We start from the raw sequence: 18,234 nt of genomic DNA on the forward strand, positions 1-18,234 counted from the left end.
CCTCCATTGCATAAATAAAAATTTTTAAATTAATTTTTAAAAACTGTATTATTAAACTTAATTTGTGTAACACGGCTTTTAAAAACCTTAAAATTAGTAACATCATAATCATTACGTAAACTATTTAAGCAAATGTTAAATGTAATAAGCATTGAAAAGGTCTAACACAATTTGTATCAGCTAAAAAGCACTTCAGATAATGCAATGATATTAATACAAAAAAATTAAGTAAAACATCTCACATACAGCTGCAATTAAGTAGGCGTCAAGTATGTTAGACTTCCTACGTAGCTTTGGTTAGTTTGGCCTTGCCTCGTGCTTGCAGGCAACCTGGTTTCGAAAGAGGGGATGCTTCTGTGATCAATTTCCTCCTCAGAAGAGTCCACAACTCGGTTTCTGTCCTTGCCGCTGCTGCTCGTTCCCTGCTCTGGACTGTACAGCAGCTTGCCGAGTAAGTTGAAGACGAAAGAAAATATCTATTGTTTGTTGGTTTATAGAAAAATACTAATAATTTTTTAAAGTAAAATAATTGATTTTTATGCTTTTCATATTCTTTTTGATTATATTAAACTAGTAAACTAAATTTGTAGATTTTACTTCTTTATTAAATGTTAGTCTAACATACATTTTAATAGTTAAATGTTAAAGATAAGCATTGTTTTTCCTAGAATACTTTCTATAAAGGAAGTTTAAAAACAGTTTACTTCTAGTAATTTAGTATTGTATAGGTGGATCTATAAAAAAAACAAAGTAATAAAAACATACGAAGTATAAACAAATAAATATATAAAACGGTTTAAAAACAGACTAAAAGTTGTCTCGATAATGAAACGTATTTAACTGTAAGAGTTTAATATTTAATCATTAAACAACCTTTGCAACACAGCCGAACACAAAAGCGTTGTGCGAAAGATCTTTTGTGTTGTTGATGAGGCAAGCTCCTTTCTCGCCACACTCATCCGCTAGGTGAATGCAAGTGTCGTCAAATATTTTACCGAGAATCAGCGGGCCCGGGATTGAACCGATCATTCGAATTATTATCCACTAAAAAATTGTTTGGTCATTAAAATTTACTTAAAAACGTTTTCTGTTATTTCTAAAAGTATATTTTATTAACCAAGATTGCCGAAAGATTGTTTCATTAAAGTGTTTTAAAGTATTTTTGAGTGTATTAGTAAAAGTAGTTGTGAAAAAAATATTTTTATAAAATTAATTAACACAGCTGTGGAAATTTCGTTTTACATGTATTGAACTATTGAAAATTTAACCTTTATTAAACATTGTACATTAATTTACATTTGGTATTATGGAGTTTTCAAAAATTTTCATGGCTAATATAAAAGTACATCAAAAATTATATTAATTTAGTTTACTACTTGAAGTAAAACTACAACTTTTTGAATTTTATAAAACACATTAATATGCAGATGTTTCATTTACTTTAAAATAGTTTTTAATACAGGGGAACATTATAAATTTACTATTAAAATAATATTGATAAATTTCAGATAAAACTTACATGCTTTCTTAATTGCTGCAAAATAATTTAGTTTTGCTTCAAATTAATTCAATTAAATGACGTAAATTTACAGTTATCTATGTTTTGTAGTTTTTAATGTTTATTAGGTTTAATAGTTTAATGTTATTTTGTGAAATAATTAAACCCTCTTGTAATCAAACAACTTATTTATAAACAAATTAGCAGTAAAACTGTAAAGCTGTCAGCAGATTAAAAATAATATCAAAGCGTTGAATTAGTAGGATGAATTTTCTATAACAACAATTCTTATAAACTAAAAACCATTATTTCTTGAAAATGAAAAAAATTAAACTTTACATTCCCGTTACGTTTATTTGAATTTTTAAAATTATAAGTTCTGCAGCAACTTTATATATAAATGTTTTATGACCATACAAGCAAAAAATATTCATATTTTAATATCTAATAGTTTTTTAAGCGTAAAATAATTAAAAAACATGAACAAAATTAAAACTTTCAGTATACAAGTTTCAAACACCAAAATAACTTTTTTAACGAAACAATCCTCATAAGTAACTTAAAGTACAAATTCAAGTTAAAACGGTTTTGCTTAATTCATCCCAACAAAACTGTGTTACAAAATTTTTTTATCTGATGACGCACTACAGACAGTTATATTTATTAAAGGTCAACAAACCTGGACCCCAGTTGCGAGGCTCCTCTGTTTGAAACCCACGCCCCGCATCGTGGACACCTGCGCCCCCGGACTGACGTTGAAGAAAGTGGCGAATATGTACACGAACAACAGGACGCAGAAAAGAGCGAATCTGTCTGAACACTGCTCGCACGCGCCGCTATCGGCCGATGCTGGTGGAGTTGCGCATGCGCAGTTGGTAAACTTGCTTCCAACCTGTTTGGAATTTTCACTACCTTCATTCAATATACATCTTTTATTCTAAAGTTTCGCGTGAATGATAATATAAAACTACTTCAAACTTAAACCTAAAAACTTTATAAGTTTTTATGCGTTTCAGTCGTTATTATAAAATAAAATAATTGTTTTTAAACAAAAAATAAGAACATTATGGGTCTCTGTGCTAACTGAAGCAATGTTTATCAAAATCAAAACAGTATAGTCGCCTTGTGTTAAAATTATAATGATTAAAACGTTATACTGAAAATATTAACACATATTTTGAACTATAATTTTGTTGCTCGAACCTGAACTTGACATACTTCGTTTTCTAATATATACATTAAAACAATAAAAAAACATATTTTTTATACTTCTTGGCTTAAAGGCAGTTCTTGAATTATAAAAAATTAGCTAGAGTTGTTCGTTACGGCTAAAAAAACTAACAATTACGGTATATATGTGTTGACTAGTATATCATATCATAAAGTTTATGCAAAAGTATTCAACATAGTATTTAGATATTAGTATAACTTACAATCCAAGTAATAATTAGTTTGTTTTGAAAAGTATAGTTTTACAAGAGCTATTTATTTTTTTTTTTGCAATCGAAAGTTTTACTTGAAATATGGCTACTTTTAAATAATAAAGTTTTTAAATTAAAACAAAATTAGGTTTTATTTATGAAAAACTAAGAGAAAACATTACATTTCTTAAAATTGTTAATAATTTAACGTAGTTTAAAAAGTTATTTTCCAATTTTAGTATATCTACTCAAAATAGTTTGATGTGTTCAAGCGAAATTCTTCAGTTTTACATAAAATTCTTCAGTTTATTCAGAAAGTTTTTATACTTAATAGACTAGAAAAAAATATATATCAACATTTACATTGGGAGTATATTTACTTTAGCTTTAAAACTTTTCTATGCTCAGTTACTTTCTTGTTTGCAAGTATAATCAAGATATCAACTTTTTGTAAACTTGTGCAGTTTTAAACAAAATTTATAAATATCTTTTAATAACAAACAGTTTTTTGTGTTAAGTCTATCAAAAATTCAGTTTAAAAAAATTAAACGAACATAATTGTCAGCTTATAAAGAAACAAAACTTTATATTTCGGCCTAATTTAGTATTAATCATTTTTAAAAGCTTTATTAAATATTTTGATAAAGCTGTTTTATAACAGTTTTATAGATACAGTTTACTATTTATTTAAAATATTATGTTCTGATGTTGGTTGATTATTTATTGTGTTGTTTTCTAAAATATACAACTTTCGAGATTGTCTTACATGTACTAAGAACTTAGGGGGGGATTATTCAAATTAAAGTCTTTATAAGCTGTAGATTACATGAAAACTATTAATAAAAGTTGCATATACAATAATTTTCAACTTTAGCTTTCATAGCAATAGTTGGTTATTAATCTGGTTTAGTATGCTGACATACACGTTTTAGTATCAACTGTAAGATTTTGTTCGTTTAATTTTTAAGGTTGCTACTTATGGAGCTATGATCTTGCTTTTGGGCAAAATTGACTAAAAACAGAAATCAAAATCAAAAAAATATGTTTACGACAAAAAAATTTGTTTCTAACACCAAAGTTTTCTAGACAAGCGCTTTAAAAATATTTTTTTTGTTTTACAAATAAATTTGTAGATTTGCAACAACCAGCTATATACTATGTAATTGGTTGTAGTATGATGTTTAATGTAGTATGATGTAGTATTTAATAAACTTCTATAGTTTGTTTTAAAGCATTGTGTAACTTGAACATACATATAAACCAAAACATGTTAATATTAAATCACTGAAGAATGTTAATACCAATACTAACTGAAAGTCAAGCTATTATTTCTTTTGCTGTGATGTTTAACAAAAACTTCTCTGATCTCAAAATGATTATGATTAATATCAGTTTGAAAATATTATATTTAGTCTCATTTTTTTTGAATTTTTTGATGACGCGTTTAAGCTGATAATTTATAAACAATTTCATTAATTCCGCATTAAATCCTAATTTTACAAACTCATTTGAACTGATGCTAACTGTGATTTATATTTATGAAAGTTTGATTAAACATTTTTTTAAAAATTTTTTAATGTGACTTCAATTATTTTGGTTACTAACAGGTTAATTATGGAGTTTCAAATTACAAATTTTAAAAGTTCACTTACAAAATTTAAGCCATGTGAGCTTGGTTTTCTACAAATGTTAAGATTTCTCCAAAAAAAACCTTTACCCTTTTCAACAAATGCTATATTTTGGATAAATCGCATTGCAAACTCAAACAGCACACACAAGTTGTCTTACCTTATTGTGGCAACCCGCGTGACACGCTGAAAAGTAATTTTTTTCCCCCAAACAAACAGGTTCGAACCGGTTATTGTCGCAACTGCATCCAACGTTGCAATCAAGTTTCAGATTTACGTTCTGAGCATCAAGATCGTTTCCGTTTTTGATTCCTACGATGTCTAAAACACGTTTAAATTTTTTTGTACTGGTGGTTTAGTTTTTAGATTTTAAAAAGGGCTTAAAATTGATAAATACAAAAAAGTACCATTTTAGTATTTAAAAAGTTTAAACTTTAGCTTAAAACTATTTTATATACAAAATCAATTAAATAAAATAAAATAAATGTCATACTACATCATTTTAAACTTAAAGAATCAATCAACGTTTCACAATCGGATGTTTTTTGTATAAAAAACAAAAGAAACAGCTGCGAAGAAAAATGAGAGGTTGACAGTAATTGTTTATTTCAAGTTTTCGTACACAAAGCCACAACAGCAACAAAAACACAAAAAAAAATCGTGGGTCATCATGATTAACGATAAGAAATATACTTGGCGTGAATGATATATGAATAACTGTAAACACAGTTACAGAGAGAAGACTTTAACTGGAACACAAACATAAATTTAACTTTTAAATATTGTTTCTAAATTTAATTAAAACAAAAAGCAAAATCACAGAAACAGTCTAATTTTTATATGATAAAATGAATTGAAGAAAACTGGCCAATTTTGCAAATTAACGTTTCAACAATTTAAGTCGCTTCAAATTACTTAAGTGCACCTGATAAAAGCAATTTTATATTTTGACGGTATTTGAAAGCTTTTATTAAAGCTGCAATTGTTTTTGTTGATGTTTTATTGTTTTTTTATAATAACTGATGGTTATGTTAAAAATGATCTTGTTTTGCGACAGTTGTTTTATACTTTCGTTAAATTTAAAATACAACATTAAATGTTTATTAGTTATTTGATACTTATAGGCAAGCAAAAACTTTAAAAAAAGTGTATAAGATAAAAGAGCAACAAATTAAAAACAATTTTTCTATATAAATTTTTTTTGAATTAGTTAATAAATATTTTTATTTTGAACTAAAGATTTTTTGCGAAATTATACTTTTTTTTTTGGTCAAAAATAACATTGATTTATTCATTAAGTTATTATTTTTTAATCTAACGAAGTTTAAGTATTTCTTGTAAAATATTTAAGCTTTATTTAACTATAAATATAACTAAAATATAACTCTAATTTCAAAGTAAATTCGTGAAAAATACATATTAAAATCTATGTATACTATGTATAAACCATATAAAATGTGTAAGAATAAGTAGTTTTAATTGATATCAGATAACTAATAAAAAAATTATATATTAAGATTTTAGTTGAATTAAAAAAAACCTGCAATATTTTAGCAACCAACATTGATTTCAATGTGTGTTAAACTTATAACGTATGATTTAAGTTATTTGATATTTTTCAAGTTATAAATCTTGTAGACACTAACAAAGTTGATTGGAATTTATCACTAAAACAGCTAAGTTTTCAAAATCAAAGGCGAAACATTTCTCAAACGTCAAAATTTGAACACTCTATGTTGGGAGTAATCACATTTGTTTAAAAACCATGTAATTTAAATTAAATTTACCGCTAAACATGTTTTTTTTTTAATGTAACTGCATGAAAGCAAAACAAACTTTATTTATTGCTACAAGCCCTTTCATATAGTGTTTAAAAAAATACATTTTATATTTAAACACCATCAAATGATATCTTTTAATTATAAGAAAATTCTTAATTTTAAATTATCACTTTTTCATCGTACCTGTGACGCCACAGTTGATGTTGAGGCAGTAGGTGAAAGGTACGCATATGAGGGGGGCGACCCAGCACATGTTCAGCATCTGTCGGCTGTTCAGATCCAGCTTGGAGATCAACAGCGCTGATATCACCTGACCGAGTGCCGCTGCTGTTATCACTAATGAACCTGATCATTGAAAAATAGTTAGAATTTTCAAAAAAACGGTACTAAAAAATACTTAATCAGTAACATACTAGCTGAGTGTACTCTACTTGTTGCTAAGGTGTATTTTGTTATCATAAAATAACGTGTACAATTTGTTTAAGTTATAACTATAAAAAAGAATTTAAACTTTTACCAAATATTTTATGTATGCCACGGTTTAAAAAAATACAGGAATTCGAACAAATATTTACTTGTATTTAGAATATATATTCTTAGATTTTTCTTGTTGGTATATAAAAAGTATTGTTTAAAATTTTTACTTCTACTTCATCGACAATTTTTAACAATATACACTTAGATTAGAAACATTTATTTTAAATAAACACTAATTTCTATAAAATGAATGAATCTAAAAACAAAACTAAAATGAAAGGCTAAAAATAATTTTTATTACGGGAATCACGTTTAATCATGATGACTAGTTTGTTTATAAAAATCGACTACAATAAACAAGTTAATTGATTACAAGATTTTAGTCATAATTTTTGTTTTTAAGATTATCTGTTATCATGCTTGTCTTTTTTAGTTAAAACATAAAAAAATGTCGCTTGTTTTTTTCTTTTAACTTTAAAACATTTTGAATGGAAGTAAAGTAAACTATTTAAACTTAAAAGCGATTTTTATTACCGGATAGTACTTTTTTATTCAAATACGTGTGTTTAAAAACATATTATTATAAAAAACTTATTTGTAAAAGTTTATTAAAGTAAGTCAAAGTAAAGTATTAGATTTAGTTATTTAAGTTGCTTTATGAATAAAAACATATATTTATCAAATTCAATGGTTCTTAAATTTGAACCTTATTTTTTTAAGCAAAAATAACGTTCAAAACTTGATAATTTTATCTCCGACATAATTAACAACTTGTTTAAAACAAAAATAATTGGTAGTTATTTTTTCGCGTTGCTTAGTTAGAATAAAAAGAAATAGTAGACTCTAGACACCAAGTTTTTTAGTTTAAAACGTATATATATTTCTAATACTTAAAGGAAAATTAGAAATATCATACTGGTTATCCTTTTTCAAATAAACTTTAAAGATCAAAAAACAAACCCCAATATAAAGCTGCCGTTGTTGCGTCATAACCGTATATGGACTGAACATACTTGGTACCGAATGTTGAAAAGGCATTTACTAGCATCGTGTCACAACCAGCTCCTATTGATATGCACAAAAACACCGGGTTTCTCAGTAACACGAGCACTGACTTCATAAAGTTGCTAACTCTGTGAGAATTATTTTATCCTTAAAACTAAGGTTTTTCACCAAGTATAAATTTTAACTTAAAATGTTTTGTAACTTTTTTTTAAATATCCTTTTTACTTAGTAAAGATTATACCACTTCTTTCTTATAAATATGACTCTCTAAAATGTGTTTTTTTAAAAACAAAACTTTCAGGTATTAAGTGCAAAGCTTTTTCCTTTGAATTAATTTTCAACAACAAAAAAAAAAAAACCAATCTATCAAATCGTAGCACTTTATAATTCTCACGTTTTTCGGTTATTTTTTGTGTCAAAATGCTTAACCAAAAATGCACATTTAAAGCTCAAACTTTGCACAATTTTTGTTTAAAAGTATGCATATAAAGTTTATCTTGCTTTTCTATGTTAAAAGTAGCAATGTTATACATAAAAAAAAATTCAATTATAATTTGCATACTGCATTTAAAACGGTACAAATACTTACAATTGTTTAAATATTCTAAAAAAATTGAAGCTTAGTTTCGCCTTTGTCTTAATATTTTAAATTAATGTTGTATATTAAAACAGTTAGTATTTATTTCTAACAAATCCTAATTAACATAGTTAGTAATTTTTGGTAGTTCCATAACATTATTTTCTATAAACTCTGAAAAAAAAAGAGTCTAAAAGTTTTAAACATATTTCCTAATCGTTCGGTAATTTTTATAAAAAACAATTTGAAAACTTTTACTTAATTTTCTAATGTTTTTTTTAACGCTTGACAGATAGAACGCAAAAAAACAAAACAAACTAACTTGTAAACTGAATACAAAAACTAAATATTTCAAAACACTTAACTTTTTACACAAGAAAATATAGCATCACGCAAAACAAGTTATTAGGTTTGAACAACGACAAATATGAAAGCGGTCAAAAGATGACACCTTTGAACAATTAAATTCTTAGTTTTCCACTTAACTAAAAAACATTTTTTAAACCTAAAATTTTGCACAAAAACAATAAAACTATAGCGATACAACAGTTTTACTATAGTCCTAGACAAACAACAATTTCTAAACTTAAGTATGTTTTAAACTACGATTTTAAACCTGCTAAAACAGTAAAAAGTATATCTATTTTACTTTTCTACTACTACTTAGTACACAGTTAAAGTACAAAATTCTTAACGTGTTGCAATTCTAACATGATTTTAAATAACTCTTGTGTTTATAATATGTAAAGATAGACACTTTAATCTGCTTTAGTAAACTAAATCTAAAATACACAGAGAACTACGAAACAATCTATAATATTATTATTTCTAATTTTTTGTAAACTTTTGGTTTTTTAGTATGTAATCATTTGTGTATTTATCAATATGTTTTTACAAAATTGGTCAAACTTACAACTTAATTTGAAAAGAAAGTAGGAACAAGAAATAAAAAAAAACTTTAATTAAAAAAATTCAAACTTACGAAATGTTTTCGTTTCTATTTCTTTCCAACTTAATAGCGATTTTGTCCTGATGCATTTCTTTGGACCGGTTCAACCTGTTCACTTGACCTTCTTCCGTGTCACGTGGAAACAAGCAGATTGGCATGGCAACCAGCATACCCAGGATACCAGCAACCACATAACCAAGCCACCAAGCCCCGAAACCCACATCTGAATCATCGAAATCAGACCTGAAAACAAGAAGTATTTGTTTATTCGTTCGTTTGTATCTTAATAAAATTAATTATAAAGTGATCAGCTTAAGTGTAAGACCATTACTTTGTAGTTTATACATGTTATTTATTCTTTTAAAAGTGTTATGTGAGTTTTATCTCAAAGTTCTTTTTGGCGGCAAGCATTGTATACTAATTCATCAATTATTGTTTTAAACTATAAATTTGAAAAAAATGGTGCTCAAATTTCTTTTTTTTTTGTTTATTTATATATATAAGTATATATAAAGGTAAGGAACTTAAGTTTTAGACTTACTCCTTATACATTTCATTTGTATTTTAATTTTGAAATGACATAAAAACTCGGTTCGTTTTGTTCTGTTATATAGTTGTTTTGGCGGCAAGCAAGATATACAAACACATCAATCATCATATTTAAAATTCAAATAAACATGACGCTTTTATTTACGCTTTTATGCACACTAAAACGATGCTTGTTTTAATTTTTTCTCAAAAAATAAAGAGGCAAAAATAAACGTTTAAAAATCACACGGCAACTTAAATATAAAAATTTTACCATTTTGCGATATCAGATGGTAATTTCAAAACTTGCCCGCCAGCTAGGAATCCGATTGCAGGACCTAGTATTGCGAAAAACATGAAAGTTCCTGTTAAAAGTTAATAAACTAGTCATGAACAGTTGTTGTTTAAAACGTTTATGTAGAAAAACGTTCAGTTTAATAGAAGCAATAAAAAATCAAAGAACAGTTGCAGTTAAACATATAGTATACTGAGAAAAATATAATGTATTAATGTAAAACGTTCAAAAACTTTTTACTGAACTGACATCAACTTAAAAGAAGGATTGTACTGTCTAGAATTAAAAAAAAATATTTTTCTTCCTACAAGTAAATTATTTAATTCCTACGCAAATAAACACTCTGTTTTGTAATTTAATTTCTAATGAAATGTTTTTTATCAACTCTTCTTATTTTTTGCTTTTTTAAACATCTGTAAACTCAAAAAATCCTAAAGTTTTGAAATTTTGCTTATGGTTCAACAAATGTGTTATAACAAAGTAGCACGAAAATAGTGCAGTAACATTTGTTTTAAATGTAAACATTATTATATTAAAGCACGTTAAAAAGATTTAAGTTTTTTATTTTTAGAAATCTATTTCCGTATCGATCAAAGTTAGTTTTCTTATCAGTTTTCGTTTTATCAAACTTCACAAAAAAAGTATTCAAGGTCACAGATGTTAAATACTTTTGATAAAATTTTTATATCATTCAAACAATATTCAATATTAAATAAACTGTTAAAGAAAGTCTTAAATTTCAAAATAGCTTTAAACTAACGTATAATTGCAATTGTTTTTACACTTATCATATAAACTGCTATTGACAAAGAAACACCAAAAAAAGAAATTTTTATATGTAGTCGTGTAATTCACAATAAATTCAAATAGTAGTTAGTTTTAGAATAAATTTGTAAAAGTGTTAACTAAATATCAACAACAAAAAAGTAACCCATAAAATACCACTGATAAAGATACAAAAATATGTTTCAAACTCATTAATAGTTCTCGTGAGTTACAACAATATCAATTTAACCGTGAAACAGTGCAGAGTAGCGCTGCTTGACGTTTTCATCGAAGTAGGTGAACGTCAGAGTGTAGAGTGGGGTGGCACCGGCCCCTATAAGCAGAAACGACGTGTAAAAGTAATACCTGCAAGCGAGTTGCTCATGAGTGGAAAATTATTTTCGATCAAGCGTTTATGTTATGTCATAATTCAAGCAAAAAATAATTGCAAAACTGTTAATACTAATAATGTTATAATTTTTTTTTCGTGAAATACCAAGTATTATACTGATGCCATTAGCTCTTGAAAACCTGTTTTTGTTTTTGTTTGTCTTTAAAATTAAATTTATAAAGTTTGCTACAATTTATAAAAACAATCAGCTAAAACTAAGATTTATTAAAATAATAGTGTCTATTTTTTGGCTAAATAGTTAAGTTTAGTTCAAAAATGTAAAAAATAGTTAAAAGATAACTTTATTTTATCTAAAAAACATGATTATAGTTAAAGTTGTATTTGTTGTAAGCTAAAAAACTATCAGGATGATAAAATAAAATATATCTAAGTCAAAAAATTAGAAAACAAGTCTTTTATTTCAAAGGAAGTTAAAATAATTTCGTAATAGATAAGTTTGTAAGTAGTGTCACTTAAAAAGACTCATGTAATGTTGTACTAACTTATTGTCAACTTAAATTGTACAATTAAATGTATAATTCGTGCTAAAAGTAAAATTTACATCTTAAAGTAACAACTATTATAACTAATTCAATCTGAATAGTTTAAAAAGTTTAATAAACGAGGTCAGAGGTATCAATTCAAACTTGCTTGTAATTTTTCAGGTTTTCAGTTTTCAGACACACGTCCGTCACGTTCGTTCGGTTGCAGACTTCGTTGGTTGAAAAAAACAAAACCTCCTCGTTCGAGATGTAGCTGGGAATCGAAAACACGAGCGCGCCCAGGCTGATCAGGAAACCCCCCAACCCGATAATCTGGGGTTTGTGGGAGTTGGCGCCGAAGTAGGTGAGAGGTAGGATGAGCAGGCAGGAGGCGACGTCGTAGCAGGAAGCGATCAGTCCTGACTCCGCGCTGGACAGCTCGAACCTGGTCGTATTTAAAAAAAATTTTTTTACAGAGACAATAAAACTAAGTGATTTGTTAAATAGTTTAGAAAAGGAAAAATTTAGATTTCTTACTATGTGTTTATGGAGCTCTTTGGTGAGGAAAAGCTTAATAAGGTATTACAGACTGTTCGATTTAAATAAATCAAAATTTATTTTATTATTCAAAACAGCTCTTTTTTCATCTTTTTTTATTTTCATTTTTACGATTTTTTTTTCAATTTTTTAATTAACTTTTATGAGCACAAATATCTAAATTTAAAAATATGTTTTATGAAGTTACTTTTAGTCGTGAGTTATATACAGTAAAAGTTGCTGAAAAGTTATTCAGTCAATAACGTTTTTTGTTATTAGATGTTTCACAGCTATTGCTTGTTTATAAATGAACTCGGTTAAACCGATAGTCAGTTTCTTAATTAATTGGTTAAACTTTTTTTATGGTTTGGAGTAAATGCCAATCGTGTTAAGTGTTACCATATAATAACTAAAAATTTGAAAGCAGAACAAAAGTCATTACAATAGTTATGTCACAAATACAAAACTACCTACTAAATTTTTTGCAATACATAACAATTTTAGTTAAAGTTAGTGGTTTTTGTATAAGCAAAACGAACCTAAATTAATTGTAAAGAATTCAAGTGTGATTTACTGCTGTATAATTTAGATAAAGCCAAAAACGATTTTCAGTAAAACAATGTAATATATTACTTTTTAAATGTAATCAACTACGGTGGTATAATATTTTCTCTGTTAAATCCATGTATCTAACATTTCCTATTAAAGTTCTACAATCAATTTACTTCCAAATTGTTATAAAAACGAAACTGTTTAAAAAAATCTCATCTAATATTATAATAAAATTTTTGAAAATCTAAACAATTTGTCATTAAACAGCAGCTAAAAAAAAAAGTCTAGAAAGAAAAAATTAGTTTTGAAAAAAAAAACAGACGTTATAAAGTTTTTTTCAAACTATTTTATCATGAAACTAATTGTTTTTAAAGACTAAACTAGATATTTTTGTTAATTAAATTGATTGCGTTTGTTTTAAATTTAGTAACTTTAAACATTTAAAACTATTTCTTTATATTATTCAATGTAAAAAAGTTCCTACGTTAAAACGTTTTTTAAATTGTAAAACGTTAGTTAAATTTAAAAAAAATATAAAATTGTTATAATAACTATACTTACGATTTAATTGTGCTAAGCAAGTCTAACGTAAGGTAATTAAAACATGTAATGTTTAATCTGTCTTACTTTTTTTCCAGTGTATAAATTACACTAGAGTTGTATCCATTGATCACGAACCCTTGAATAAGAGCTAGAAAACCCATGCATAACAACGACCATTTTGGACTTGAAAACTTTTGCAAAGAAGGACATGTTGATCTATAAAATTGCATCGTTACTTTTACAGCAAAACTTAATCTTAGCTTTTTCTAGTCAAAAGTTTGTGCTCAAGTTTCAACATACTTTGAATTAATTTTAAAACCTTAAGTTTTATTAGATATTGTTTGAATTTATTCTTTCAAGAACTTTTTTTACAAACTAAGTTTCGGTCAAAGATAGTGTATTTAAGTTTAAGATAATATATTTAAATTTAAGTTTATGATGATTTACTTCACCTCTTAGTTTGGAAATACTAAAAAAGTTTGACCAACAAAAAGCGTATTAACATAATGTAAAAAATAGTTTAAATACTTTTTCAACGGTAGAATACTTTAAACTAAAACTTAAGTAAAAAAAAATAAGTTAAGCAAATAAAAAACTGGATAACTGTAGTATTTTTTACATAGTCAAAATGACAAACAGGCTGGTAAAACTTTTACTTTTAATACGACTGAACTAAAATAAATAAAAAGATTTATGTAGTTATTTATATTTTTAATATAAAATATCTCTATAAAGAGAAATCATGAAAAATCGTTAGTAAGATTTTTTTTCTTTCTTAAAAAGTTTTTAAAGTTTTAAAGTTAGTTTATCACACCTTAACGATATACTTCTCGATTATAATCTATCATTTTAAAGATAGCAAAAACGTGCTTAAAATATCGATTAACCGTAAAAACAAGTCACACATTTAATTTAGAAAATTTGTATAAACATTTTGTAGAAAACTGCACAAACAGATTGACACTTCGGCTTACCTCTTTGAACTGGACGTGCAACCAAGCTGAATTCCGCACAAAACATCTTTGTCGAAAGTTTTTGTCAGCTCATCGACTGAACCATTTCCCGTTGTGTCTATTTTCTTTTCAGCGTTTAATTGTTGTTCCGAAGTTGATTCCATTTCTTAGTCCAAATTAGTTTTAGTTTTATATATTTTGTAGCAATCGTGTGCCTAATCGTTAAAAATTATTCATTACATGATTAATGTTTTCTTAACTTTGGCTGTTAGTTTTAATAACTTAGTCATCACAAAATTTTTGTAAAAATAACGAAACTATTTTATGCATACACTGCAACTTAAACTTCAAGTAAGAAATAAATACTTTGTGCTGTCTAATTGGCTGTTTAAATATCAGTAAAAGATCAGTTTAACATTTTTATATAATCAAAAGGGTAACCGATATATGTGAAACAAAGATAAATTTATTATAAACGCAAACTAATACAAAATAAAGCAGTCAAACACAATACAATAGATTAACAGTTCAGTTTAAAATCAGTTATACACTGAAGTTTGTACAAAAAAAGTTATAAAAAACAGAATAACAGTGTAGTCAAAATTTGAGTTGTATTTGTATTTATGAAAAAGTTGTTTAAATTTTCAAACAATGTCTTAAGTAATAAGACAACAAAGTTCATTTTTTAAAGTAAAACACCAGCAAGCTATGTATGGAAATTTTTAGTAAAAAAATGTATAAAAGAACATGATTTTAATTTCTGAATGAAAAACAATTTGTAATTTGTTTTACGAATGTAAAGATTAAAAACACACTATTTTATATACTTTTAAATTTTGACACTAAACTAGTAGCTTCGAAAATACTAAAACCAAACTCTAAAAGTAATAAAATATATAATTTTTAGCAAATAAAAAAAAAACTAACTGTTTACTTAAGCTTTTTAAGCTGTTGCGTACCTGACAATTATCCTAAATTTTAACAGAGCCAAAATATTTACTGATAAATTAAACTTATCTATATGTCACCTTTATATAAGACTTCTAATAAGTCTACTTTCAGAGAAAACAACTAGTTACATGTTTAAACATCAAACAGCATTTGTACAAGGTAAATTGATCACACACAAATATTTGTTGCAGATTATTATTAGACGCAAAAAAAATACCTCAGAAACCAAAGTATTAGTTTTTTGTATGTAAAATTCCTTTTAAATTTTAGGAAACTATTGGATAGATAAATAGTTTATTGTACAATACAATAAAATAAACAACATATGAAGACTTTTATGACTGCCAAGTTATCTTTAAGATTAATTTACATATTATAAATCGTTAAATTGTAACAAAACAAACGTTAGGGTAGTTTTTTATACTTTTTGTGGTGCATTATTTTCATAACACTGCTGAAGTTTGTCTATACTATAAAACTAACAGAAAGTTTTAAGTTTTTTTAGAGTTTTTTGATTTACTGGCTTACACTTAAAATAGAAATCGTTTACTAATGAATGTGGCTTTAAAATAAAAATCTACTTTGAAGTTTTTAAAAATTTTAGAATTTTCATTACTTTTTTATGATTAACTTGCATATGTTTATTACTTAATGAATTATTTTAGTTTTAAACTGTGTAGCTTAAAATGTAATCGAAATTTAGTAATTAATTTGTAAACAAATATTACAAATCTTTTTCAGTTATTAAGGAAAAGTGCTCTAGCATTTTTTTATAAAAATAAAAATTAGTCCTTTGCGATAGCTTTTTACAATAAATTTTTTATTTAGTTGTTTTGAAATAGTTTTTAAAACTCTTACCTATTTAAAAGACTATCAATCAATTACTTATTAAAAAAAAGAATGATTCAAAAATATAAGATTATAAAAAAATATGATTATTTTTTAGCTATAAGTTACTTGATTTTAAAAAAGTTTTCAAGTTTAATTAATTTATTTTTTCTAATAAGTATGTTAAGGTAAATTTAAGTCTAAACACCCATTGTATCTTTAGATTTTTTTCTACCATTCGATTTTATTAAAGAAAACAAACTCAAATATTAAAAGATTCAGTTTTTTGAATTGAATATCTTCAGTAAAACAAAAAGCAGCGATAGAATTTTTCAAATATTACTTTAAATACTTACTTTATTATGAATTTAAAATACTTATTGAAAACAAAAAAATTAAAAGTTGTAAGAACTTTATTTACTCAAAGGTTCGTGAACTAAGTTTAACTTTATTTAAAACGTTTATGGTGCTATCTTTTACTTTTAAGTAATTTGAAGATTATTTTTTAAGCATTATTTTTTTAAACGTAAAATGTTTTATATGTAAATTTAATCTTTCCTAAGATCAACAAATCTGTCTTTCAACTCATGTACACCTAAATATGCTTCTATTAAACTAATAATAGCAGCATGTGGAACTATAAATTTGAAATGAAATTCGTTGACATGATTTTTTCAAAAATTATTTTATCGTGTAAACGTTTTATATTTTTTAACAACAAAGTTAGCTTTACATGATTCAAACGCACAAAAATAGTAAGCTACTGTTTTTATCTAAAAATACTTTTAACATACTTTGATAATTCACGTTTACGTTTTATTTCAAAAATACCGCTTTCATTGTAATTAGTTAAACTTTGTTTCTGCTGCACTTAATTTTTCAAGATTTAAAAGATTTGCTTGAACCATTAGTAGTAAAAGTGTTTAGTGACACTTAAAATTTTTAGTAAATTATTAATAAACAGATAAACTAAAGCCACATAAACAAAAGAATTTTGTACTCAATAACTGTAAGTGTCACAATGCCTCAAAGGATTCTTTGCTGTATCAAAAAACTTGTAATGTTTTTCATTGCAAAAAAAAAAGTAAAATTGTAAAAGTCTTTAAATTGATACATTATAACATGACAGTTATTATGGGTTACACTGTATAATAGTTTATTTTTAAAGCCTTAAATACATACAAAAAATGATCTATATACAAAAAAAAAAAGAATGAAAATTTTTAAAACTTTATTATTATATTCTTCTTTATACTTTTTAACACAAGTAAAATCACAAGTAGACTTTTTAACACTATTTTTTAACAAAAGTAGAATCATATTAAAATAAATAAGATTACTTTTTTATTAGGTTTTTTGCCTAATTATTTGCTTAAAAGACTAAAGACTTTAAAAAAACGTTTATAGTACAATGCTAGGAGTTCAGAAAAGATTATTATACAAGTTTATTTTCTTGTAATAACTATTGAAGCACCTTTTAAAATATATAATAAATCAAAATAACAGAAACTTGTTGTTTATTACCTTAACAAATACTTAGATAAAAACTAGTTTAGCAAGCTACTATTAATGTTTAGAAGAAATTAATTTTCAAGCTCAATAACAGTTAAATTTTTTCAGAGTTGAAACACAATTGGAGTAAAGTTTTTAATATGGATATGTGTTTAACTGTTTTAAAACTGTTATTTTATAAAAACCTTCGAATTTTATTATAGAAACTTATCACTATAACTAAAACTTTGCATGTGAATTATAAAGTTTTCTCTCAACTACTCAATCTACTTATACTGATTTTATTAACACTTTGATAAATAACCAATGTATCAAAAACAAAATTAAATATTCTAACATTTTAGTAAAATAATGCACTGATATTTCTATACAAATAACCTTAAATACTTTTAGATTCAACGGTATAACAACTGCACCTAAAGTTTTTAGAAAGCAGTGAAGCATTTTTATCAACTGAGCAGTAAAAATAATGCGCATAATTTTTATTGTGTAAATCATTTTATAGTCGTGTGATAGAAGCCTACGAGAGAGATGTGCAGCTACAAAAAAAGCCACAAGTTG

The 18,234-nt window shown here is 25.7% G+C and overlaps 1 protein-coding gene across 1 annotated transcript; it reads right to left on the minus strand.

The window, feature by feature from the left end:
- Positions 1–254: 254 nt before the first annotated feature.
- On the minus strand, positions 255–14,546 carry LOC145839242 (solute carrier organic anion transporter family member 4A1-like). The gene is made up of 12 exons (XM_082946844.1): positions 14,404–14,546; positions 13,514–13,645; positions 11,963–12,242; positions 11,175–11,304; positions 10,139–10,229; positions 9,370–9,579; positions 7,766–7,938; positions 6,512–6,673; positions 4,765–4,868; positions 2,178–2,390; positions 874–1,044; positions 255–476 (listed from the first exon to the last, which is right to left on the minus strand). Exons 1-12 carry the CDS (start codon positions 14,544–14,546, stop codon positions 255–257), a joined length of 2,031 nt encoding a protein of 676 aa, XP_082802970.1.
- Positions 14,547–18,234: the final 3,688 nt, after the last annotated feature.

This window comes from Thalia democratica, chromosome 1 (genome assembly GCF_965202585.1).
Source record: "Thalia democratica chromosome 1, ktThaDemo2.hap1.1, whole genome shotgun sequence".
NCBI lineage: Eukaryota > Metazoa > Chordata > Thaliacea > Salpida > Salpidae > Thalia > Thalia democratica.